We start from the raw sequence: 26235 nt of genomic DNA on the forward strand, positions 1-26235 counted from the left end.
TACCTTGTGATCCATTTCCATCATTTCCCCGTGTCATTCAAGTTTTAGCTTTGGTTGGAAACTCAGTACCCGTTTTAAGATCAACAAAGTCCGAAAACGAGCGAATTAATGCCGGGAAAGTAGTGCAAATACCCGAATCGAAATGCAGGTACCTTGAGTGTTTTATTCCGTCTCATATTAACTGACACATAGAATATATGAATCAAGGAAATAAGTTTGACCAAAAAGTTTTATAATCCAGTAAAATATTAATTTTTGTCACATTTTTTTAATTTTTATCCTCTCAAGGGACAAAAAGATTACGTACTGTACACATAAAATAAAAAAGAATATATATTTTAATATCACCGGTACTTGTAATTTTAGTTAATAAATTGAAATAAAATAAAAATAAAGTTTTAATTAGAAATTTTAAGTATAGAAGGGAGATATGTTTAGATTGAGAAAGTCAAGGGAAGAGTTGATCTATAAGATCACATTTGTACTGAACATACTAATTTTTTGGGTGTTCTCAAGTTCATTTGGTAGGTTAACTTGCAAAATTACTACTTTGCATTTGCTTTTAGAGATTATTACGCTAATTTGTTCGGAAGATTGCAATTTAAACCTTAATTTTTGTGTTTAGATTGCGACAGAGTTGATGATCTCTATTTGCGAAGTTATTGTTTAATACATTAATTTGACTTTTTTTATGTGATAAAGCAATTTCTTTGGGACTAACGAGTTTGTTTTTAGTTATATCTTACTTTGGAAACAAACACTTTTTTATGCTTTACAAAAGGCACAATGAAGATTTACCAGAGTCCATTAAAACAAATCCGGTTTTGAGGCTTTTATACAAACTATTGTCGAACAAACTTGTTGTTAACTTATTAATTTGTTTGTTATACTTGGTTTTTTTCTTCTTATTTAGATATAATTTAGTAGAAGGCAATATCCAGGTAATATATAGAGGGACGTTTGATGATTTAGCTCCAATATTGGCAAAGTCGTCACGGGAATTAATAGATTCCGGCAAAGGTAGATTTGAAAACGCTAAAAGAGAGGGATTTGATGGAATCAGCCTCGTTATACCAATTAGAGACGAGGATGAATTTATAAGCAAAACTATAACATTTACCTTATCACTTCCAAACAAAGACCTTTTAAAAGAAATAATTATTGTAGATGATTGTTCAAAGAGAGAGGTAAATCATTTATTAGAAAAAGATCTTCCAAGTTATTACTATAGGTATATTAAGGTTATCAGACTGGACAGGTGCGAAGGTTTAATTAGGAGCAGAATCTTAGGTGCGGATGCCTCATCTTCCAGTGTTATAGTATTTATGGATGGTCACTGCAGACCAAAGGACGGTTGGATTCAGCCTTTAATAGACAAACTTAAAAGCAAGCCAAAAGCCATAGTTTGTCCTATGATAGAAGATATAGACAGATATACATGGAAAGATATAGGAACATTTGGACTTAAAATGATGTTTGACTGGAATTTTGAATTTAATTGGTACGAGGATTTTACCGAGACTGTTCCCATAGCTTCTGGAGGATTATACGCCATTACAAGGGAATGGTGGGATGAGTCAGGAAAATACGACCCTGGTATGTTAGAATGGGGTGGTGAGAACATAGAACAATCCATTAGAATCTGGCGTTGTGGAGGGGAAATAGTTTCAGAGAAGAAAAGTCGTGTTGGACATATATTTAAAAGAGACCCAAAACCGAACCCAGAAAACAAACTTGTCCTACAAGTTCAGAGAAACCAAAAGAGAGCGGCTCTTGTTTGGCTGGATAGGAAGAGATACAAATACTTTGAGACAATTCACGATGTAGTACAAAGATTAAATGAAACAGAAAGTGGAGTTTCTTTGAAAGAGAGAGAGGAAATTAAAGACAGGCTTAATTGCAAACCGTTTTCTTGGTATATTGAAAAGTTTAGAGCCTCTTTTGACAGAGAAGGCCTGCTTTTGGACAATTTTAGACACCTTAAACACAGATCTTCTGGACTTTGTCTAACAGCTTCTCACAACGAGGTTGTAACCGGCACGAACGACAGGGCTGTAGTATTCAAAGAGTGCGATAAGAATGATGATACTCAAAGGTGGGCCGTTATATTTGGCAGAAGACTTATTTTGAATGGCATGAAGAAGTTCGGATGTCTAACCAGAGGTCCTAGGAATGTCGTTGACACCTCTATTTTGAGAGTAGTTCCTTGTGAATTTAAGGCCACCCTTGAGGGTGGGAATGACGGACAGTTCTGGAAAATAGATATCCACGATAATCTTCTTTTTGACGATTCGTTTTCCGACGCAACTCCAGATGAATTCTCCAAATTAAGGAATTCATTTAGAATATTCAATTCAGGAAAATATGTCCCTCCAAGTCCTGACGGAAACGATGGAGTTCCCATAGATGGAAATGAAGCCTTCAAATCATCCAGTAGATGTATAACTAATCTCAATGACAAAGCCGTAATGAGATGGTGTCCTGAAGAGGACGACGAAACATTTAAATTTGATCCTATTAAATTTAAAAACTTTTAATTCAAGTATAGAATAAGACATTGTAATTTATACATGAAACGCAGACATGTCAAGAACAACACTACCATGTTTAATTTGTTACAGTCAAAATAAGTCAAACAACTAGTTTATATTGAGTAATTGGTCATTGACGGTAAACATCTACCATCTAATGATTTCAGAAAGTAAAGAATTTGAAGAGACTACTTCCGTTCGTATAGTAGTTATTCACGCACTTTGAACACGAAAAAATTGCTGGAAGTGGATTCAAATCGCAGTATCCCAAGAGCTCAATGTAACTTTCTCCTATACAACTTCCATATTTCTCCATCCGTCTGCTTCCTTTTTCATTTAGTTTTACGTGACTACTATGTTTTCGTGTGAAAAAAGGATGTTTCAAGGCCTCTCCCGGTTTGATCCTATACTTGTAGTCCAATGTTAGCATTCTGGATAGAAGATCAAGAGCCTCAAAGGTGATTAAATCTATGTTTTCCCGATTTACCAGAAAATAAAATGTTCTTGGATCCGTATACCAAGGCTTTGTTGTGTTGTATATTTTTCTAGTCCTCATCAAATTTTCCATTATGTCCTCGGGTATTGTTCCGCTATATTTTTTTGATATTGATAAAATATTATCGCCTCCCAACAAGGAACCTATTTTCACAATCTGGTCTTCATTGTCCCACCCTGGGAACAATACATCCGGATGAGGAGAGTCCTCTGAATAAACTCCCACAAAATTTTTTGGGTATATTCTAAACATCCTAGAAAAATAATTGCTCTCAAAAGTACCCAACCTAAATATCATTTGCGAAAATAAACATCCAATAGACCATGTATCTAGAGTATAGTCATAGTTTCTCAGCCCTAGCAACAATTCAGGAGCTTTATAGTACTTTGAAGCCACTCTTGGACTGTAGTCCCCTCCTTCTACATAATATTCAGCAAGACCCCAATCAATTATTTTCAACTCTTTTTTCTTTTCGTTTATAATTATATTCTGAGGTTTTATGTCTCTGTGAAATATTCCAAGTGAATTAGCGTATTTAATTCCCTCTATAAGTTGTCTCATGTAATTCTGAACGTCTACATACTTTAATCTAGGCAAAAGAGAATAAAATTGCTCATTTCTTATATACTCCATTACCAAAGCAAAACTTTCTTCTCCTTTGGTTTTCGATCTAATGTAAGTATTCTTATATGATATTACATCCAAAAGCTTGATTATGGAGTTCTTACCCTCTATATCAGTGCTATTCTTACTGTTGTGATCATTTAACTGACTAAGTATAGTCACTTCTCTCGCAATTTTCCACTCATTTATGTTTTTTAATTCTTTTATTGCAACTGGTACTCCATCCAACAAAGAAATTTCCTGATCCGGTATGCCTTCTTCAGTTGGATCTATGAGAATTGTGCCTTTTTTTCCCCCAAAGTATTCAATTGGACAATAGTTAACTCTCCATGAAAGATACACATTCGAGTATTTGCCACTGCCTACACTTTCTCCCTTTATATAACAATTATTGCTGTTGAAACTGGATATTATCTCTTGCAAAGAGGAGTAAGGATTATTGTCGTTTTCCCTGTTAATCCTTAGTTTTGCTGCAAAAATCTTATAAAGTAGAGAAGCAACACAAATTAAAATTAATAACTTAAACGTTATTTTCATGGTATCATGCTTCAATCCTCCCTTGTGTAGTCATTCATTATTATTATTACCTTCTCACTGCCACTAGAATACCGCAAAAAATGCTACTATCAACTTACTATATACTGCAAAAGCAAGTGTAATTTATTTTTTATCTCCAAGTCCCAAATGTCTGATTGTTTCTATATCTTATAGTTTCAATTCTTTTTAACGGTATCATTGTAGCACGCTCTTGTGCCGGCCACCCGTAACCGCCTTAATGCATGTGCACATACACAAAAATGTACGTGATGCTTTTTTTTTATTTACAGCTTGAGCAGTGTGGTATTCTTTATTTGTATAACTTTTTGTTTCATATCTAGCACATGTATTTTCCGACACGGACTTACCATTTTCACCTTTGTTTTTTGGATGTTCTCCTTTTCTTTCACCAATTGTAATCATTTGTTTTTCTCCACTATTTTTGTTTGTGATCTTTTCAAGGGAATGGAGTTTAACAGAGTTTTCGAGAAATGAAGAAGAAACAATGCATTCTTGGATGTATTTTGCGGATATTCTCCTTTCAAGGATGTGGTTTGGAGAGAAATAAGTCTGAGATCCAGAAATTCCGTTGGAAATACTGTTATTCTTAATATCTGTATTATCACTGTTATCATTATTGATGTTGTTATATGTTGAAATGACGCTTTCTTCATTATTCAAAGATGAAATACCAAATTGTATTTTGGTTTCCTTGCTCTTTTTATCGACATTAAATGATTCCTTCCCTTTATTATTCCTATCCTCGTTGCTCTTACTGCTTTTTCTGCTGAAGTATCTGCTAAGCGAAATACTCTTTTTGTTTCTTATATTTGAAATATTACTGGACAAAATCTTATTCTTGTCTGAAAATATGTCGTTTAAGTACCCAAATATTTCCTCTATATAAGGACTTCCAACTATATTGTGGTATTGTGTTATTCTCTTTCCTGATAAGATGTTTCTGAACTCTTCCAGATTTGCTGGTTGAGCAAAATGCTTGTTTTGCAAAAAAGGATGCTTCAAAAGGCTGGTTGAATTTGCTCTTTTTAAAGGATCTACTTGCAAACAAGAATCAACAAAATTCCAAAATTCTTGGGAAAAAAGTTTTTTTATATCTTCCCTTATATTTTTGTGTGGAGGTGGTGATTTTAATATATGCGCTAAAAGATCATCCAGTCTGCTAAATTTTGGCCAGGGAATCCTTCCAAATGCCAGTTCCAATACAGTTATACCTAAAGACCATATATCAGCGCTATAAGTATAGTTTAATCCCAAAATTACCTCGGGTGCCATCCAAAATGGGCTTCCAAGCATCTCCTTTCCATTGTCATTGAAATCGTACAATATACCGTTCTGTATTCTTTCTTCTCTTCCATCCAGATATACTTTTCTAGACACACCAAAATCGGCCAACTTTGCCTCGCATTTGTCTGAAATCAAAATATTCGCACTCTTTATGTCATTATGCATAATATATTCACTTTCATTTCCATAGTGAAGCCTTTTTAAGGCCTTTATCACATCAATCATCACCAATGCTATTAACTCCTCCGGAAAAGATCCATATTTGTTGTAAATCCCGTATAAAGATCCTCCTTTACAGTACTCCATAATTATAAATAAATATGAACCTGATGTAAATGTGACATAATACCTAAGTATTTTATCACAGTCTTGCAATTCGGACATGATCTTTATTTCACTTCGGGCGAATACAATAGGGTCCTCCTCAATCAGAGAATCGTTCTCTTCCAAATCCATTATTTTAATTGCAACCAAATTATTTGGCTGTCTCTTATTTCTCTCATTTTCGCCTATTTCTATAAGCTTCCTAATGTGGAATTCAGATACCTTAGCTTTTATTGAACTTTTTTTCCTGCTATTTAATAGTTCTGTTTTTGCTTCTGCCTCTATGTTTGAATCCAAGTCATCACCACTTCTTACTACCGTTGAATTAGCCAAAACCACTATTCCATACGATCCAACTCCAAGATGTTTAAGAATGCCAAATCTAAATATAAGATTTTTTCCTCTAGAATCAGTTATACTATGTAAGCTCTCACCTTTATCGCCGCTTTCTGTCTTTTTCCCTCCATCTGAATACCTCTCGCAGGATGAATTATTAAATATCTCAATGCTGTTGCCTATTTTAAATGTCTCTGTAAGTTTCCGTCTTCTAGAAGCAAACAAAGCGTTTTCATCATGCTCGGACACTTTTCGTGGAGAAGCGGGTAAAATCCTTCCTGTTTTTAGTGAATCCTCTCCTTTGTTCTCTTTGTTCTCCATATTTCCACACAAATTTTATACCTTCTATTTACTTACGCATTACTCCCTAATATCACGACCAGATATTCGGTTAAACTATTATTTGTGTCAGTAACTCAAAAGCAAAATAGAACTCTAACCTTTATGCTTCACTACACGTCTTCACAAGTACATTTAGTACTTTTTTTTCCTGTTTCTAAGGTCAATTCGTAACTTTAACAGCTTTTGTGTGCTTCCCGCCAAAACACACCAACAAAACAGTCGGAAAGGAATGTAAAATTTAGGGAAGAAAAAACTATCTTTAGAATTAGTTAAATCATCCTTAAGAGAAATAGCTATGATTATTTAGTATTAGTTATCTAGTTTCTAAGTTTGCGCTTTAAAAGAAAGCTTATTCACTCTCAAATGTCATTCAACCTTAATGCGGATATATAAGTAACAATGAAAGATTCATTGTTCACCAGCTATTGATATGAATGACTTAAGAGATTGTGGGATGGTAACTATTAATAATTATAATAGAATAGTTGGAATATTCTGTGCTATAACAATAATTTTGTCCGTAATACTCATCATAATTAAGTGTTTTCTTTAAAAGGACTTCCTCAATTTACCCTCTTGAGTTATAAGTTGATCAAATAGATCTAGTCATTTAAATTTCTCTTGTATCTAAAACTTGAAAATTGAAAGCATTTAATATCGATAATCATGGAGAGCCAACAACTTCAAGAGAGGCTTCTTGTGAGGGAGGTGGTGAAAGAAAGTCCGCTGGTACCTTAAAATCTTCACAACTTAATGCAAGACAACAAGCTTCCACTGCGTCTGGGTGACTAAATTGCTTGAATCTTCCAAATACAGTCTGCATTGCAGCAGAACATTGACTTTTGTTGATTCTTGTACTAGGAACCGGTCTAATTCTTCTAATAACACTCATAATAAGCTGCCAAGTAATAGGATGAGACTTTCTTCTCGGAAGAAGATCCATTTTATGACCATAAGCATCTGCTAACTTAAATGCGAGATATCTTTCGTGGTTTGTCTTGAGCACTCCTCCATTGAAGGCAGGATCAGATGTAATGTCCAAAATAGAACATAATTTATTTAGCATTTGGTTACTCTGAGATACCAAATATTTTGGGAAAAGGATAGTTTTAATCGCATTTCTGCAAGAAGGAGTAGCAATTCTCATTCTGCCTTGTCTAACTTTGTTTGCATACTTAATGATGTTTACATAATTAACAACCTCACAAATGTGAGCCAAGTTAATGAATGTCGAGAAATTCGATTTCATTGCGAGTTTTTGATGCATTTGCTTTGCTGTTGTAAGATCTATCTTTTGAGCAGACAAACAACTTTCACTTTGTAATGGATCTATGATTGAACAAATAGATTTAGCGGACTCCATTGAATACCCCAAATCATCTATTAACTGACCAACACAACTTTCCAACACTGTGAATTGATTTAACTTATAAATCACTTTTGCAAAAGCCTCAACTGTTGTTCTTTTCTCATCTCTAGCTGGTTTGTGCGATACAATCTGATTCAATAGGTCAAGCTGAACTTTGTTAAGAGCGGCGTAGTATTTTCCACGAATGTCCTCTATTCCCGGAGAACTCGATGTTTCTATTGAATCTAATGTCTTTAACACGCCTGGGAGAGCCTCAACTTGACTTCCCTCTGTCAAACTTGGCATAAGATCATACTTCCTTTCCTTAGATGTACTTGCAGCCTTCTCATCCAAGAACTGCTGATATGTCTTTTCAACTCCTGGAAGTTTGTATTCACCCTTGCCATCCATAAAGTCTTTAATGCTATTAAGAGCCTTCTTAATCTCATTAAGTTCTTTGCCTGATGTTTTTCTTTCAAAGAATGCTCCACAACTGTGATGAGCGAGCTGGAAGAGAGAGTTGCTTGTATCCATCCACCTTTCAAAGAATTCTGAAATAATTACGAATTCACATTTTTCTCTTGGAGGATTCTCACCCATTAAATCAAAGGCCTTACATATTTCATCAAATCTATACTCGAGAATTCCATATTTGTTTGATAAATCATAGAGTTTTCTAGTGAATGGATGAATAATTGGTCTTCTTGTAATCCCAAGCTTATCACAAGGCTCAGAATTCCAAAAGTCCATTCTATTACAAATTTCATCTTGTTGGGTGGATGTAAGTCCATAGCGTTGAGCAAATGTTAAATTAACATTCTTCAATACAAATTTGTTCATAGCATGAGAACATCTTCTTTGAATCGATCCTTTGTTGTTGTTTATTTTTGGTATATTAATGGCCGCTACCAATAAACAAATGTCTTCCAATTGCATAAGTGTATTGCCTCTTAACTCCTTTAAGAAGTATGACCTCACGTCCCTTGCAATACCAATAAGAGGTGAGACTAAAAATCTTCTGCAAATTTCTATAGATTGTTTCTCAAATGCAGCACACATTCTTCTCACCTCTCCACCAGAGAATTGCTCTCTCATGGCATTTTCGTCATTGTTCTCAAACTTTCCAATATAGGAATTCAGAATAGCCTCACAAGAGATTTGTGGTTCATTTACATTAAACTCTCTGACCATATTAACTATTTCAATAAGAGAATATACATTGTGTCCCATTGATTTATACTCTTCATATATATTATAGGCCCACATTAATTGCGTTGGAGACAATATACCCTCTTTTACTGATTGATTTAGTGCTGGTTCATTGTTTAGTAAAACAGCCAATTTTTGTCCGAGAGGAGATGTTTTCCACCATCTTGTTGTATATGATTGAGTTGGACTGAAGAATCCACCCGTTAAAATAACGGCTTTCTCCTCTAATTCTTTTTGTTTTCTTGAGTGTCTTTTGAAGACCTCTTGACATGCTTCCACAAATTGAGAAATAATATCCCATCCCCAAGGACAAACAGTATCTCCCATATTGGCGGCTCTTGACCAAAGGAGTGATATCATTTCATTTCTACAGAATTCAAGTGTCTGATCTTCCTCATCCGACATAGCAGAAACAATTCTACAAGCGTCACTAACCCTGAAGTCTAACATTCTTGGAAAGACAGCTTCACCGAATGCAACTGCTAACTCCTGAGCCTTGTGAATATGTCTTGGTGGAACTTTTTTGCATTCTGGACTCATTGTAAAATCCATCATTTTACAAATTGTTTCGGCATCATCCTGTGTAATGGTTTCTACAGTAAGTGGATCACGTAATGCCAAGATATTTTGTTGGCAAATATCATAAACTGATCTGTATTTTACGTTTTTAAGTTCAGAAGGTCTCACCAACTGTACCAATCTACAAATAGATTGTTGTTCCAGTTTACCTCTGAATTTATTTTCAATATCATCAACCAACACGAAATCCGGCCATTTAAGATCCGCACACTCATCGTGACCCCATGGTTCTATATTTGAACACCAAATATCAGCAGTTTCTGCATGAATTCCCATATCAACCAAGACCTGCTCACATGTCTCATGGCTCCATCCAAATGTTGAAAATCTTTGGAACATCTCCTCAAAATCTTTAATGGTGTATTTTAATACTCCAGATGAATATTTTGGATCTGTTTGGAATCTCCATGCTGCTATTTCTGCCCATTGTCTTGCTCTCTCAACCACTGCACTCTCTTTCAATCTTTGATAACGTCTTGCAATTGGAATATAACCTATTGGTAATCTATATTCTCTCAAACTTTTTAACCATTTTTGATGTTCCAAAGGACTCATCCATGGACCTGACATATAAACTTCACTAATAATTCCGGGTGGTCCAGGTGGTACTTGAGGTCCTGGCTGAGGAATTGGCTGGAAGAATTGTCCAAAATTTTCAGCCACACATGAACTTATTGACAGAAAACCTGCCAAAACAAGCGATGTTAGTTTCATTTTTCTTCTTTGTTCTCGATATATCCGTACTTGTATTTACTCGATTCACTTTATCCTTGGACTAGAATTTTCCTAAGAATCTTTCTGTTCACGCCTTTTGAATTATTTCTTATTCTTATTTCACTCTCCTCCCACGTTTGAGCTCTTCTGGTTTGCAACCTTTTACAGTCGCTCAAATTCCCTTTGAAAAGTTCCTAACTCGATAAAATTGGAAAATTCACTGCTTTGTGCTTAAGTTTTCCCTTCTTTTAGATCAAATTGGCATCTCAATCCTAAATTAATAGGTATTAAAAAAGGCAGGATCTATTAAACGTGTTAGATCTATGGCGCCGCATCTCTCCCCGCTTGGAAATCATGCATACCCCCGTGAATAAAAAGATTCACCGTTTAAAATCATGCAAACAAGACGGAGCCGAAATGTAAAAATCTCAAGTTGGTGCGCTAAGCTTAAAATGTTTTTTTACATCTGTACCCTCGGTTCACTTTTCTCCTAGATAAGTATTTTTAAATTAAATTTCGCCACTTGCTTTCTATTCCTTTTCTTAAGACCCGTTAGGGCTCTATAAATAATTCAACGTATTTTGCCCACACATTACTGTAAATAAAACCCGCCATAACATTTACCTTTGGTACTAACAGAGTTTAGAAAAAAGACCGCTCGCTTTGTGGATTCCCACACAAAAGTTAGAGCAGGATTAAGGGTTTTTTACTTATTTTTTTGAATTTCGTGTTTGTATATAATAAAGAGGAATAAAGTGAGATATACTCCCAGACCTTTGGTGTCATTATTTCTCTTTTTTATAATACATTGAATACACAGCTGTGATACTAACAGGATATAAATTTAAAGATAGAAACAGAGGGTAAGAAAGGGAGCATTCCTCATTGTATACTTTTGTTCATTCAAGGTTAGAGAAGACATAAACGTATATAAATAAGTTTTTATTTATTTTACGGGTTTAAGGTTATTTGAAATTAATACTAAAGTGAATTACAGGTAGAGCGTGATTTAGTTTGTAATTAGAAAATGCAGCCATTAGGATCAGTAGGTATAGTTCCGCAAGTTGTGAATCCACAAGTATTGGTTATGCCGACAAAAGCTCCATCAGAAAATGTGGTCAAAAAGAAAGGATCTTGCACAAAATGCGGGCAATGTTGTGGTTCCTTGTTTGTAATGATTTTTGCGATCCTTTGTACGATGGGTTGTTACTTTTATCCGACGTATAAATCCTTTACTGACCCAGAGTATTTCAAAAATAGAGATGATCCAATTTGGACTTGGGAAACTGCATTTTCTAAAGTTAGAGAAATAGGTCATGCAATGTCAAATATAAGCTCTTCTTTATCCGAAGAAAGTAGAGCAATATCAATGGACACGCCAACTGGTGAATCTGAGGTTAGTGTTAGTGGAAATGATACTACCTTTGGGAGAAAACTTAAGATTGGAAGAAGAGGTAAGAATAAGGGTAACAATGCAGATCCAAATCCCAGTGCTAATGCCAATACTACAGTTATAGGCATGAATTCTACATTGATTAATGACAATCTTAATGGTACTTTAAACAATGAGACTGTGTTAGTTGAGGCTAGGGGTAGGTATTTTGAGAAGGAATACTGTGATAAAGCTGATAGTAAAGGTCCTTGGAAAGATTTCTGTGGTGTAAAATCAATAATAACAAATTTAGAATGCATTGATATGATGAATGGTCCGGCAATTTGTGTGGGGATTAGAAATTCGAAATATGTGGTCTTTATTGCTTCTCAACAATGCAAATTGCTTGAGCCAAAGATACCAGTTGAGATTATTCCTGTAATATCTGACTATTGTTCTGGTAAGATTCATTTTCCAAGTAAATTGAAATGTCCTTGCAAAATAAGTCAAAGTATTGTGGAGCAGTCAACTCAGGTGACAACACCCGAAAATAACAATTCTACTTCTATTAATGGGAATCAAGTTAGTTTAAATAAAGTAGATAGTGAAACTTCAGATAAGCTTGGGGGACCAGACGGAGTTGTTAGCAAACTTGTAAGCGGAATTGAAGATGCTTTCAAGTTCATTGAAGAAATAGCAAATGAAGCAAACTCTAAAGCAAAAAATGATGTTATTCACTTGTAAAGGGTAATAAGATAACACATGAAATGATTATATTGGTAGTAGGATTGATAAACGCTAATGATCTGTAAATGGAGAGGAAAGAACGTGATTCACGTTTTTCTAGAAATCCAATACTCTCGTATATAGTAATTTAAAACGTTTATTTGTTATTAGTACCAATACAAGGACGTATGAAAGTACCATGCACTTCTCAGTCATTACAAGTTGCTTTTTATTTTTCCTATTTTTTTCAATTAATCTACATCAAAAGTTTTATGTTAGGTACATAATGCTTAATATATCAAATAGCTTTTTTTCGTGTTCCTGTTTGTATAAGATGCAATTTACGTTGAGGTGATCTATATTCCGTCAAATTCACCCCTTATATTTAACAGTTCATTCATGTAAATATGATTCAGTTAGAGCAAGTACACACTTGTATTTACGGCAAACATTTGTTTAAAACAATTAGAGTTATGTTCAGCATAAATATTTAAAAATAGCTCCGAACTTGTATTCGGAAGATGATGTTAAATAGAATTTTAATCTATACGGTAAAAGATAAATCCATAGATAGTACAAATTCAATAAAACCTTGTTTTATTGTGCGGTGAGCCTAATAAAGCAACTAATATCTCCGTAACATAGTTTATAGAGCAGAATTATCTTGTTTTTGCTCAATTGATTTTCAGAATCCAAATAATATACACAAAATAAGTATAGAATGTTTCCTAATGTACAATTGCATCAAAAAAATAGTATAATTTTTACTTATTCTACTATTCCTCCTTATAGTATGTTCCTGTTACAGACTAAAGTAGTAAAATAATGAACGTGGTAATTGTTCCCCTGGACTTTTTTTTAGACAGAACAAAGTAAAAATAAATGTCAATTAATTCATTCAAGATTTTGCAATAGGCAAAAATCAAATCCAGACAACAGCAATTTTATTTATATGCTACGTATTACATGTAAATTATAGTGATTTTAAATTACTGCGTACGAGTACCGCATTAGGCGCCTAGGCGCCACACTTCACATTTGAAAACAAATTAAAAGTACTATTATAACTGAGAAGAAATTCATTATCACTGAATTTAAAGAAAATCCAAAGGTGACCTAATAACACATATAATTTTTGCAGTAGTTATTATTGTCACTACTATTTTTTAAGGTGTGGGTTTTGTATTTATCTGGAATAATAGGTTTGGATAGATGTTTTCTGGGAGATGCATACTAGGACCATTATTTAGACTAATATTTTTATTCAAGTTATTTAATATTGACTTATCACATGGCAAGAATGACAACACAATTAAATTTGGGCCTCTTTCTCCACCTCATGATAGAACAATAATAGGGGAGTTTGATAAATTTGCTATTCACTACTGTGGTTTAAGTGGGCAAGCATTTACGGTTGCTCACTGTATATTCCATGGAATAATAGACATTTACTCTGAGAAAGACTTATTGTACGATGACTATGAGAAAGTGGTGGAATTGTTATTGCAGAGGAAGAACTATAATTCCCCTTCAAAACTTTTATCTTCTCGAGGTTATTGTGATAACAACATTTTACAAAATACACCAATATCTAGAGTGAAGGGCGTGAAGTCTGTAAAGGGAGTAAAAATAGCATCAAAAGCGGAGAATTTTTGTAAATTTTCTATAAGGTGTTTCTCCAATAATCCTAAGACTCTTATTAAGGAATCAACTTCTGTCCAGCAAAAGTACTTGGAAAAGTGGATGAATATTTGCCCTGGAACGAACAAAGCGTTGGATGCTTTATTTGCTTCAAGAATAGATAGGCATATAGAGGAACTAAAGTTGAAATCAATAGATAAAAAGGAACTGTGTCAGATAAGTGCACGAATTTCTTCTGAAAAACCAAGTGAAAGAGTGTCAACTTGCATTAAATTGATAGGTTCAAAGGATGTTTGTGGTTCAGTATCTCCTTATGTTATTAGCTTCAAGGGTTGGTTATCAGAAGCTATTGATCCGGTGAAGAAGGTGATGTTTAAATTTGACCCAAAAACAATGATAGATGAGAGCGTAAGGAGTATAGTAGATATTCAGTTAAGTGAAGAGATACCTCCATACTGCTTTCCGGAGGAGATATTCACTTTTAAACCTACCGATAAAAGACGCATATTCTTTTATAATAAGCTTTCCAAAGATCAGAAACTACTAATTAATCAATTTTTAATGCATTTCGTTTTGAACTATGGGAAGATCCCAAGAGCCATATTTGACAGAAGAGCCAGATTTACTCTTGAAGGTTGGATGCTTCACAAGAATAAATTTCCTATAGTTTCTGTTCACAACTCAATGTATTCGATAGGCAAGAAAATAGTTTTAAAACACAATAATGAAATTAACTACAAAGTAAATAGTAAAAGTGAATACCCTTATAATATGCCTCAGTTTAGTATTTATGGTGATTATTTAGGCAAGCCGAAAAACTATATTATAAGTGATAAAAATCCACTGATAACACCTTGTCTTCAACAGGGTTGCGCTTATTTTATTGGAAGAAGCATAAACATGTCCCCAGTATTAATGATTAGAGTTCAAACTCTTCTATCTATAAAGAATATTAAACAGTTATCGGCCTCATTCTTCGCAATGTTTATTATGTCCTTTGCAGAAAAATACCTGTTTTATCCCGGAAAAGCTGAAACAGTGGACTTTATTATTGACTGTAGAGGAGTATCTCTTACGGGAATTTCAACGTTTTTAAAGCTAAAACCTATAATTAAGTATTTTAGTGAAGAAGGTATAATGAACATTTATCCTTTGAGAGTGAATAATATATTTCTAATATCAAATGGTAATTCCTGGAATGTAATAAAGGATTCAATATCTAACTACTTCCTTCAAGAGACAATTGATAGTATAATTGTTATAAGTGTTTCAAATAATTCAAAACAGGATAGGGATTCTAATATATATAGGGTTCTCTGGAAATACATGTCTCCATATATTTTGGAAACTGATATAGGTGGCCTTAGACCTTGTTTAAAAAATGGAGAGTTTTATCCTTTCAAAATAATACCTGGGCCTTATTTACCCTACAATTTAAATAAGTTGAGATCCAGTGCAATGCCTACACAAGACCACTGGCCAAAACCAAACTTGAACTCTATCAAAAATTTGTATAGGCTTGTTCCTACAGGGTTATTTTCATTTTCTGAGAAGACTATGGATGATAATGAAAAAGTTTCTTATATAGATTGGAATGAGACAAAGCTTTTGAGTGTTCTTCCTAAAAATTTATGGCCAGATAAAAACGAGGAACTTGCTTCTTCGTCTTATGTTACAAACGAAAAATGCGAAGGTAAAGGCATTGTTACTTTAGAAAAGGATGAGAGCATTGACAGAGATGATAATGCGACTTTAGAAACAGTAAAAGGTGATACTTTGGATGACATGGAAAGTGTTATGAAGAAGGATGAGGAAGAAAAAGATGGGAAAATGGAGAAAGACAATGTTGTTTTGGAGGTTACTGACGAAAAAATGGTGGAAACAAAAAGACAATCAAAACTGAAGGAAGTTATAGAGAAATTCAGGCTTTCCCATGGTTTACTTTTAAATTTGAGACAAATATATTTGGTCAGATTAAAAAGAAGAAGGGTGAGATATGGTTTATCAGAGCAGTGTATAAAAATAACAGTAGCTCATCTTACTTACTTTACAAAGAAAATAACAGAAACTCTTGAGAAATTGAAGAATATAAGGGCAAGAGAGATAGAAACGGAAAAGATGATGATTTACAATAAAAGAAAATCTTTGGTGGAAGAGAGACAATCTATAATCGAAATTTATACCGAGATTATATCGACTTTGAAGTTAGAGAAGATAAAGAATATGTTAATAAATAAATTGCAAGATGGCTTTAACCTATTTGAGCACAAGCTAGATGAAACTGAGAAAGATTTAGCAAATATTCAAAAAGAATTCGAAATAGATTCAATATTCGATGATAGTATCAACAATATAACTGAAATGGAAGAGAGGATGAATATAATTACTGAATCTGTGACCAGCGTGTTAAGTAAATTTACCGAAATTAAAAATATGTTCAATAAATTTGAAACAAAAATAATGAACATAACCGAAAAGATGAATAAACATTGCGACGATATTTTGTTGAAGATGAACATTATTACGTCCTTTGTTAACAACCACAATAATTACGATCCAATCAACATGCTTGAAAGTTCACTCCTTTCAAACATTGTTGGTTCCATTGTTAAAGAACACAAGGAATTAGTCACCTTGATATAATTTCAAATGTGTTTACGATGATATGATATACAAGATTTTTTTAAAGTTTAAAGCTATCAATTTCAAATATTAATACTGTTTTCTAAAAAATAGTTACAAACACGTATATATACTTCGCCATTTTTCACCTATTTAAATTTACTTAAACACTAATGTACACTTTTGACTATTCTATTTTAATTATATAGTTTTGAGCCATTTTGAGTCCCTATTTTCTTCGTTAAAATCACCTCTACTTCTTTTGCTTCTCCCTTTCTCTTTATTGATGTTGTCTGAAACAAATATGAGTGAGCGAGAAAAAGTACATTATTTGTCAATTTTTTAATTGGCAAGTTGCAATCTATTTTTGTTCAAAGAAGTGAGTTTCGAGGCTCAGTTATCGGCATGTTTAATAAGAAGTACAGGACAAAAAACAACACGGAATAGTATTGGATATAACGTCTTCAACATTTTTGTCACGTTAAATCCTACACAATCACTTGATATCATCCTCTTACGCCTCAAACTCACTCAAATATAACCCATAACCAACTTACAGTTACTCATCCAACTTGAAATACTAGTCTCAATATCCTCAAATATATGAGAAACATCAAACTCTAAATTATCTATAAAATCTGCCGTCATCTTTCTCTATTTCAGGCATGCACTTTTTTTTGTTTTGACATGTGATAATTGGCGCCAACATATCTTTCTGTGACAGCAATGAACACATTATTTATGCATATAAATAGATTAATACTGGGGTTAATTGAGTAGTTGTGAGGACATTTAACAGTTGATATATAATAATACGTGAATATTTATGTAGATATAAATGATGGTTTCATAGATCTTGTCATTATTCGTATTCACTTGCATTTTCTGATTCGTCTGTTTCAAGGGATTCTACCTCCAATGACTCAGAAGCTGATTGTTCTTCACTACTGCTCTCTTTTCTGGAGGATATAAACATTGATGTTGTATAAACCATAGCAGAACACTCGGATAAATCAGATAACTCCTTTTCGCTGTACTCATTCACTATTTTTAGCGAAATCTGTTCAACTGCAGACAAATTCTCGATACTATCACTGCAGGCCAACACAAGGTCGGAAAGACTCTCTTCTAAGTTGCTTATTGAGCACTCTTTTGAGAAAGAATCATTTAGGGAGCTACAAGCCTCTAATATTTGTTCAGGATTTTGACTATCGGCAAATTCATCTCCACCAATGGCATTTTCAACCTCAACGACCTCTTCTGCTTCCTGGTTTTCATCTTCCACCTCATCTGGTTCAGAAACATGCGTTTTCTTGTCTTCAGAGTCAAATGCGTTTTTTTTCAGGTGCTCACCAAGAGAATGATAGAGTGAAATAGACAGGAAAAAGTAACAAAAAGCAAGATGAAACTTTATTTTCATCTTAATATTTCTTATTATTTATTGACTATTACGAAAATTCGTTTTTCTTCATTACATATCTGTATATGATGTGATCTCAGCTGTAAGCAGTCACGTGTGACCAAGAGGCGGTATACACATGGCGCCGACATGTATTTAATAAGTTTGAATATAGAGTGGTGCAAAAAAAAGTTCCTCCCTCATGCCAATAATGGGATTTTGTGTTCATTTTCATCCTTATTTTGATTTGGTTTGTGCTTTAGCAGTGAACTTTCCAGCAAACTAATTCGCTTTGCCGCGGCAATCAGCTCCGAAATCTCATCCCAATTGAAAATGATGCATGTGATCCCGGTTCTAACGGTATCGAAGCATCTTATAATCACGGCTCTGGAGCCGATTTATATGCTACCTTTTATAATTGACGGGACGAGAAGTATTGTCGGCAGGAATTGGATTATTTCCCTTAGAAATCCGCTCGTTAAGTCATATTTAAAAAGGTAGAGATATATTTCTTTGTGAATAAGAGTGATATCGTCTAGAATAGAACTCATTGAGAATGTATTGAATAGGAATTCCTGATCCTCTTCGATAATGAGCTTTTTTCTAAAGGAGGCCTCCTTAATTTCTTTTTCTACTATTTTGAAACTCAGGTCTTTAGATGTCAGATAGACTAGAAAAACGGAGACAAACAAGGAGAGTATCATGTATATAATCAGAGAGTACTTTGAGTCAGGAGGAAACAGTGGAATTCCACCAACTTCTTTACTTAAATGAATAATTACCGGGATGTGTGTAACGGCTCTGATTACAGACATAACAATCTTGAAATACAAACTCTCAACAAGTTTTACTACTCGAATCGTATCTTCCTGTACTCTTTGTGACACACCTTCGTTCTCCCTTATGTTAATCCAGTTGTTGAAGAAACTTCTAGTCTTGATTCTTCTCCAAATTAGCATGATTTTTACCAAAAAAACGAATTTGACACTCTCAAAAAAGATAACATAATCAAAAATGCCGGAAGCAAAAACATTTTTTCCTTGATTTTTCTCAGTATAGTTAAATCCCTCTCATTTGAGTTAAAAGACTTGACAAAAAGGTTATATATCTCAGCGAACCATGATGTCACCCTTAACTGCAGGCTTGAGTAAAAAACATTTAGAACGATTGTCAGAGCAATGTACCACCATGACTCCCTAATTAGTTTTAAGGAAAACAAAAGACTAAAGAACATTCTTTGCGAATTTCTAATACTTTACATGAGAATTATCTTCTATTACATTCATCTTTATTGTGGGGCGTGACGACTTTACATTTATACTGGCTCGTACTTTGATCTGAAACTGTTCGAGTTACCCGTTTACGAATTTTTAGCATGGTTTAGACTTTGCATTATCTTCCTCCTATTTGGAAATTATTGATAATGCTTTTTATTTTAAGGATTGATAATAGATCATGTACCTACATAATTTTGTTACTGCTGTTTATTTTAGTGATCTCTGTGTTCTTAATTTGGCTTGAGTATTCCGGAAACTCACAAACCAAAGTTTTTGGAGACGCTTTTCAGAATGCAGTTAAAGCAAATTCGAAAGTAGGAATAGAGGATTTGTTTAGTCCCCTATTTGATCTAATATTATTAAGAGTAACTAGTGTATTTGTTAAGTCTGTTCTAAATTACATATCTAGAAAGTGCATAATCTATTGGAGAATTGAGTTAACGGAACGCTTTTTATACAGCTGGGATTTGATACACTCTATAGAAGGCGTATCACAAAGGGTTCAGGAGGACATTATGAGATACTGTGCGATCTTAGAGCGATTACTTATATTTTTAGCTCAGGATTTTTTTATATTGATTGTATACTTCCCTTTATTATCTCGTTTAAGTTTAAATATAACGGAGACCTGGGTATTCCCAAATGTGACTGTTAATACACTGCTTTCAATTATAATAATAAATAGTATTATTGGTACCTTGTTTGTTTTCATTCCAAGTAACTTATTGACAAAAGATATAATTGAGATAGACAAATCTGAAGCTTTATTTAGAAAGGAATTAGTACTTTGTGAGGTAAATGAAAACTACGACATGAGCCATTTTCCTGATATATATGATAACGTTGATTCGAAACATAGACGTTATTACAACAAATACTTTGCTTTGAAGTTAGTTCAATCAATATACTCTCAACTAGCAAGAATATCATTTTGGATTTTTGCTCATCCGTCTATGGTCACTCCCTACAGTATTGGTATTTTAAAACAAACAATGGACGCATTTGACCAGGTTTCCATTTCTTTTAACTTTTTAATTAGTAATTTTGGCGAGATAGTGGAATTATTTGCTCTCCATAAGAGACTAAGTTCAATTGCAAAAGTGGTTTGGGGCAGTTGAATTTAGTTTGTAATGATTTACTCTTTTTCTGAAAATCATACAAAAAAACAAGGCAGTTGATTCGGATGCATTTACGTTTGTGATGTTAACTTGAATTTTACTATAACTCCAATCTCGCCGGGGTGATAATGGCGATAAAATCAATCTTGACTTGAAATGTAAATAGTTATACTAGAAGCAATAACAAATGTATTTGTTAAATGAATCCCTGAAATCGGGTCAGTATGGAAATATGGACAAGGTTGAAGAACTATGTAATATATCGGAGAGAACGATACCAATACAATTTGTGTCAAAAGATACAAAATACTACTATTCGTAACGGAGTAATAACAATGACTTAACATTGCAAACTACAAGGAGAAATTTAACAGAATAAATAGAGCAATAGGAATGAAAGACTAGCAATAAATTATTACTTGTATTTACTTATCTAGACTATTTATTATTTGTTACTCTCTCGCAACCTGAATAGGCTTTGGGACATTAAGTAGTTCTCTTAAGTTTTCCAATACTACTTCATGTTTTGAAATGTATTTGTCATCTTTGTTTAAGTCTACAAGTGAAATGGAAGATTGTATTTGCATGATTGACTCTATTGCAGAAATAACATCAACAGGAAGTTTTTGTGGAATCATTCTGACTGACCATCTGAGTTTGTCCCACTCCAAGAAGAACATGTCATTATTTTCTTCCTGATAACTTATAAAGTTGATTGAATTTTTTTGTTTATCAGAGGATATAGAAGGTGGAACCAACACATTTTCATGATGGGAAACGGAACTATTTCCCATTACATTTTGGTCGCAAGAGCCGAAACCAAAATCACTATTTGTACCATGGTTCTCTATTTTCTCTAAGTAGCCATATTCAATGGCTCTTTGAATGATCTTCTTTGCCCAGTATAGTGTACCTGGCTGGTTCCATTGTTCAGACTCCATTTTCAACAATTTGCCCATGTACTTAATATCAGTACCATTTGATATTTTCCCCTTTGATATCTCAAATGAAAGAGCCTTGTAAAAGTATCTAGAGGCTTCTTGGTAATCACCTAATTTCTCCGAACTAACACCCAAATTGAACCACAAGAAAGGGTCTGTAGGAGACTGTAAAAGGGCTTTTTCATAAACTTTGATGGAATATGGATGAAGATTCATATTGGAATATATCTGTGCAATTCCAAACAAAGCAGTGATGTTAGTAGAGTCCAAATTATTTGCAGTCTTATAAGCAAATAAAGATCCCCTAATATTTCCAAGTTCATGTAACGCATGGCCACATAATACCCAAATAAAGCTCGATTTATTGTCGAATAAAAGTGCTCTTTTGTAAAATCTAAGAGCTTTGTGCTTGTCATTAGTTAACCAATGGTACATTCCGAGTACAATGCAGGTTTCTAGTGAATACTTTGACATTTCTACGCATTTCTTTGCCAACAAACTCAGTTCCTTGACATTATTAGACTCTGAAAGTATCGTAGCTATCTCTATTACATTTCCAAGGTAATACTTGTCTTTATTTGAGATGTTTTGATGGATAATAAGCGAATTCTGTAAGTCGCCCAATTCATAGTTGCACTTTGCGATTTGAGATTCAACATATGAGCAAACATTATCAGGAAAGTACGTATTTGAAATGCTTAAATACTCGTTCAAAGCATCCTTCCACTTCCCTGTTTTCTCTAAATACAGTCCATATGATAAATGAGCAAACATGCAATTTGGAAGACCTAGCGAATGGACATAGTCGTTGTAACATGAATCTCTAAGTTGTTTAAATGCATCGAAATTGTTCTTTCTCCTAAAAAGTTGTAATCCAACATTGCTATTATTGCTGTTACTTTGATTTTCGTTTATTTGATCAGTTATATCAACTTTATCCCTTTGAGACATAATATATTCACGCATAACTATACCTGTATTATTGCTGTATAACAAATCCATTCCATTTAATCCAAGTGAAGTATTGTTGTTCCCATCACTGATTACACAATTGCTATTATTCTCATTATTATTCGCATTACTGCCATTTTTGTTTGTGTTGGTGCTCCCAGTGATATTATTCGAGTTGTGTCTCGTTATGTTTTTGACCATGTCTACCCAACAGCTCCAGTTGCAAGGCTCGTTACAAACAGATCTGATCTGCAAATCCAGTGCCTCTGAGAATCTGTTTTGTTTATATACAACTACACTCAAAAGCCATTCTAAAAGTCCAACAAATTCGTTGTTAGATTTTTCCACAATTAGTTGCCGTTTGTTCAAAAAATTTAGTATATCTCTTTCTATTCTAGAATAATTCACAGATATAACTGCATAGTCTGATGGATTAACAACCATATTCTCAAATTTTTCCATGTCTGTATTTTGTTTCTCCAACGAAATGAGTAAGGAATAGTTTTTCATAAATAATGCTAATGCTATATCATTCATTTCAGAGTCCTCACTAAGTATACCAACAACTCTTGAATATTCTCTTGAGTTCATGTAGGATTTAGCTCTTATTAGTTTTAGCTTTTGCCTCAACGTTAAACCTTTCAACATTTCATCTGCACTAAAGTTCACTTTATTGTCACTGCTATTTTCCACATCGGAACTTATATCGTCAAAAGAATTGTCAAGCAACTCTGCCAACCACCTCTCATTTGAACTTAACCCCAAAAAAGAATACTTAAAGCAAGCATTCATAATCTCCATTGTTACTCTTCCTTTTCTATTTTCTACTTTTTACTGTCTACACTCTAACTTGCTTTACCTCTAATATACTAAATTTGCTTTTAAGGATTCTAGATATTAAAGTTATTGGTCAAATTACTTGTGTAAGGAGTATAGTTAAAATGTGCTACGAATGCACATGTATTCTATATCTGTATACACATACATTTGCATATATTCAAATAATTACCCTTAATACTATATGTATAAACACATATACATATATTTCTCACTAAATCTACACTTCTTACACAAAAAAAAACCAACTGAATTGCCAGTGAGAGAGGTCTTGTTTTGCTTCTAAATACTTCCTTCTTTCCTCCCTTACACTGCTACTTTTAGGTGTATATGGTTGTCTAATTCAAAATTCTTCCGTTCTATTAACAAGATGTATGCTATTATCACACTCTTTTGATCTTAATATACTGTGGGTTTATTCAAATTTTTTAATATTATGGTGTTTATCTCAAATATATATACACACCTTATATTTGTTATATCCGGTATATTTTCCAATTATTCGCGAAAGGCGGGCTCTTGTTGCCACTAACTGGAAAATTCAGTTACCCTGAGAATAATACCAGGTTGAAATGAGTAAGGGAGATTTTTTGTAGTTAAGAGGTGACTTATGTATATATACTGTATATAGTAAGTGTAAATGCCTAAAGTAGTTTGTTTAACAACAAAATTTATTGATATAAGTAAATACTCATACAAATAGTGTGAACAGTAGATAAAAAAGCACAGACAAGTGGAAACACCGTTCAAGAATGTTTATTTATATAATTTTTATATTCAAGTTGCTGTTATTGTGTGTTTTCTGTTTGGACAGAAATGTGACTAAACCAATAGAATCCCTTGTATTTATTAGTTGCCTAGATGGCCAAAAAGTAGATCCAATTACGGGAAAATACGTGTCACAGAATTTTTGGGAAAACATAACAAGAGATAAACCAGATGCACTTTTTTGGATGGGAGATGCGATATATACTAAATGTAACAACATAAGATGCATAAAAGAGGGATATGATGTTCAGATTAACAACAGTCACTATAAAAAAGTTGTTGATAGTGGAATATTTATAGAAGGAACTTGGGATGATCATGATTATGGCGTGAATAATGGAGATAAAACATTTCAATATAAGAATGAAAGTAAACATTTGTTTCTGGATTTTATTTCTGTTCCGAGGGATTCTGAAAGAAGGAGTAGAGAAGGTGTATACTCATCACATATTTTTGGGCCTCCAGGAAAACAAGTGAAGGTAATATTTCTTGATACAAGATATAATAAAGACGTTCATTATTTGCATAAAAAATATGGTGTGCCTCAATTTTCTCATTTTGATACATTCATGACTAGTTTGTTCGAAGCGTCTCTTTTTACACTTGCATCTATATTTGGATGTGGTTATTCTTATGAAGGGGATATATTGGGGAAAGAACAATGGATTTGGCTTGAAAAAGAACTAAGTGAATCTGAAGCAAACGTAAACATTATTGTATCCTCTATTCAAGTTACTACTTTATACCCAGTAATTGAAAGTTGGGGTCAATTTCCTGAAAGCAAAAACAAACTCTTTAATTTGCTAAACAAAACAAAAGCAAAAGGAGTTTTGTTTCTTTCTGGAGATGTACATTTTGGCCAGATATTTGAACTTAATGACAATAAAAACTTCGATATTATAGAAGTTACCTCAAGTGGTATTACTCATAGCATTTATGATAATATAATTGAAAGACTTGCCATAGGATTTTCTCTTCCTCTCTACTCAAAAAGCAAACTTAAAGATAGTTCGAAAAGCTTTTCATTAAAAAGAAACTACGGAAGAATAGACTTTAAATACAATGAAAACAACGATAAAACCAATACTATAACACTAAATGTATCTATTCGAGATATGCAAGGCAAACCACAAATAATCAAGGAATTTGTCGTCAAAGATGATATTAATTCCAGTATAGAACGTTTAGAACATATAAAAAATCTACCTCATTTAATTAACAAGAGAACCTTTAAACAAGTGTTCGGAAGACTATGCATCTTTATAGTTATTATTCTTTGGGGAGTTCAGATTGTTCTCATGACAGTTCAGACAATTGTCATCTTAATCTCCTTCGTTATTAGGTACACAAACCTTTTTTTTCTGAGTAGAAAGAAAAAAAAAGACTAGGGGAGATTATGGCGGAACAATGGTAGTACAACTCCTTTTTGTTGCTTACGTATTTATACAGGCAGGCAATTTAGAAAAAAATCAAGACAACTAAAAAGCTAGTTGGGCAACTAAGTAACTATATAATGCCACCATTGTTGATCCGTTAGTTGATTTTAACTAGAATTATCCCAACAAACGAAAAATAAACTTATTGTTTTTGTAAATACGCTATAAATTCAAAGATTCCAATGAAATCTTTCTAAGCATTTTTCTCGCTTTCTTGTTCCAATTCCTTATTTTATCTGTTTTCGTAATAACCTGTATTCCTGATGAGACTATTTCTCTATTTTTTTTTCTCATCTCTTTCTGTCGCCTTCTTTCTTTTGCCTCCCTTCTTTCATTTGCTCTCTCTTTTATTGCCTCCTTCTCTATATTCCTCACTCTTTGCATCTCTTTTTTTTCTTTCATTTTATCATCGTATGACTTTTTTTTGCCTGTCACATTTTTTTTCAGTCTTGTCCTCAAATTAGGGGTATCCTTCCATTTTCTTCCACTTGCTCTTTCACTATTGTTTTCATATATCAATCTAGTAGAGTTCTCCAACATAACAAAAAAATACAACCGAGATTTTCAGACTCACTGAAACTGTAATTTAGTGTATTACTAACACAGATAAATGCATACCACTCCAAATTTTCCGAGCAGTTTATTTATTTGTCTAAAAACACAGCCCTTGATACCTAAAATCTATGTTTAAATTTTAATCCCCTGTGGCGCCGTGACATACCGCCTTATGTTAAATAGTGGCAAATATTATCAGGTATGCATTAAATGGATCTTAATCTTTACAAGCTAAAGGGAGGGGATA

General features: G+C 33.5%; 12 protein-coding genes across 12 annotated transcripts; 5 read left to right on the top strand and 7 right to left on the bottom strand.

The window, feature by feature from the left end:
• Positions 1-767: 767 nt before the first annotated feature.
• FG379_003330 (UDP-N-acetyl-D-galactosamine) lies at positions 768-2537 on the top strand (the record flags this gene model as incomplete). Its single annotated transcript, XM_067328959.1, has 1 exon — positions 768-2537. The coding sequence occupies one exon, from the start codon at positions 768-770 to the stop codon at positions 2535-2537; it is 1770 nt and encodes a 589-aa protein (XP_067185136.1).
• Positions 2538-2694: 157 nt separating this feature from the next.
• FG379_003331 (casein kinase II) lies at positions 2695-4188 on the bottom strand (the record flags this gene model as incomplete). The annotated part of the gene is made up of 1 exon (XM_067328960.1): positions 2695-4188. One exon carries the CDS (start codon positions 4186-4188, stop codon positions 2695-2697), a length of 1494 nt encoding a protein of 497 aa, XP_067185137.1.
• Positions 4189-4383: 195 nt separating this feature from the next.
• Positions 4384-6474, bottom strand: FG379_003332 (serine threonine kinase sporulation specific; the record flags this gene model as incomplete). The annotated part of the gene is made up of 1 exon (XM_067328961.1): positions 4384-6474. The coding sequence occupies one exon, from the start codon at positions 6472-6474 to the stop codon at positions 4384-4386; it is 2091 nt and encodes a 696-aa protein (XP_067185138.1).
• A 685-nt stretch (positions 6475-7159) lies between these two features.
• FG379_003333 (uncharacterized protein) lies at positions 7160-10345 on the bottom strand (the record flags this gene model as incomplete). Its single annotated transcript, XM_067328962.1, has 1 exon — positions 7160-10345. One exon carries the CDS (start codon positions 10343-10345, stop codon positions 7160-7162), a length of 3186 nt encoding a protein of 1061 aa, XP_067185139.1.
• Positions 10346-11372: 1027 nt separating this feature from the next.
• Positions 11373-12461, top strand: FG379_003334 (uncharacterized protein; the record flags this gene model as incomplete). The annotated part of the gene is made up of 1 exon (XM_067328963.1): positions 11373-12461. One exon carries the CDS (start codon positions 11373-11375, stop codon positions 12459-12461), a length of 1089 nt encoding a protein of 362 aa, XP_067185140.1.
• Positions 12462-13655: 1194 nt separating this feature from the next.
• Positions 13656-16727, top strand: FG379_003335 (uncharacterized protein; the record flags this gene model as incomplete). Its single annotated transcript, XM_067328964.1, has 1 exon — positions 13656-16727. One exon carries the CDS (start codon positions 13656-13658, stop codon positions 16725-16727), a length of 3072 nt encoding a protein of 1023 aa, XP_067185141.1.
• Positions 16728-17568: 841 nt separating this feature from the next.
• On the bottom strand, positions 17569-18126 carry FG379_003336 (uncharacterized protein; the record flags this gene model as incomplete). The annotated part of the gene is made up of 1 exon (XM_067328965.1): positions 17569-18126. One exon carries the CDS (start codon positions 18124-18126, stop codon positions 17569-17571), a length of 558 nt encoding a protein of 185 aa, XP_067185142.1.
• Positions 18127-18503: 377 nt separating this feature from the next.
• FG379_003337 (uncharacterized protein) lies at positions 18504-19064 on the bottom strand (the record flags this gene model as incomplete). Its single annotated transcript, XM_067328966.1, has 1 exon — positions 18504-19064. One exon carries the CDS (start codon positions 19062-19064, stop codon positions 18504-18506), a length of 561 nt encoding a protein of 186 aa, XP_067185143.1.
• A 464-nt stretch (positions 19065-19528) lies between these two features.
• FG379_003338 (uncharacterized protein) lies at positions 19529-20500 on the top strand (the record flags this gene model as incomplete). The annotated part of the gene is made up of 1 exon (XM_067328967.1): positions 19529-20500. One exon carries the CDS (start codon positions 19529-19531, stop codon positions 20498-20500), a length of 972 nt encoding a protein of 323 aa, XP_067185144.1.
• A 452-nt stretch (positions 20501-20952) lies between these two features.
• FG379_003339 (TPR domain protein) lies at positions 20953-23193 on the bottom strand (the record flags this gene model as incomplete). Its single annotated transcript, XM_067328968.1, has 1 exon — positions 20953-23193. The coding sequence occupies one exon, from the start codon at positions 23191-23193 to the stop codon at positions 20953-20955; it is 2241 nt and encodes a 746-aa protein (XP_067185145.1).
• A 788-nt stretch (positions 23194-23981) lies between these two features.
• On the top strand, positions 23982-25385 carry FG379_003341 (uncharacterized protein; the record flags this gene model as incomplete). The annotated part of the gene is made up of 1 exon (XM_067328970.1): positions 23982-25385. The coding sequence occupies one exon, from the start codon at positions 23982-23984 to the stop codon at positions 25383-25385; it is 1404 nt and encodes a 467-aa protein (XP_067185147.1).
• Positions 25386-25595: 210 nt separating this feature from the next.
• On the bottom strand, positions 25596-25973 carry FG379_003342 (uncharacterized protein; the record flags this gene model as incomplete). The annotated part of the gene is made up of 1 exon (XM_067328971.1): positions 25596-25973. The coding sequence occupies one exon, from the start codon at positions 25971-25973 to the stop codon at positions 25596-25598; it is 378 nt and encodes a 125-aa protein (XP_067185148.1).
• Between the last annotated feature and the right edge of the window lie 262 nt (positions 25974-26235).

The sequence above is a fragment of the Cryptosporidium bovis genome, assembly GCF_009768925.1.
Source record: "Cryptosporidium bovis isolate 45015 chromosome Unknown contig_8, whole genome shotgun sequence".
NCBI lineage: Eukaryota > Apicomplexa > Conoidasida > Eucoccidiorida > Cryptosporidiidae > Cryptosporidium > Cryptosporidium bovis.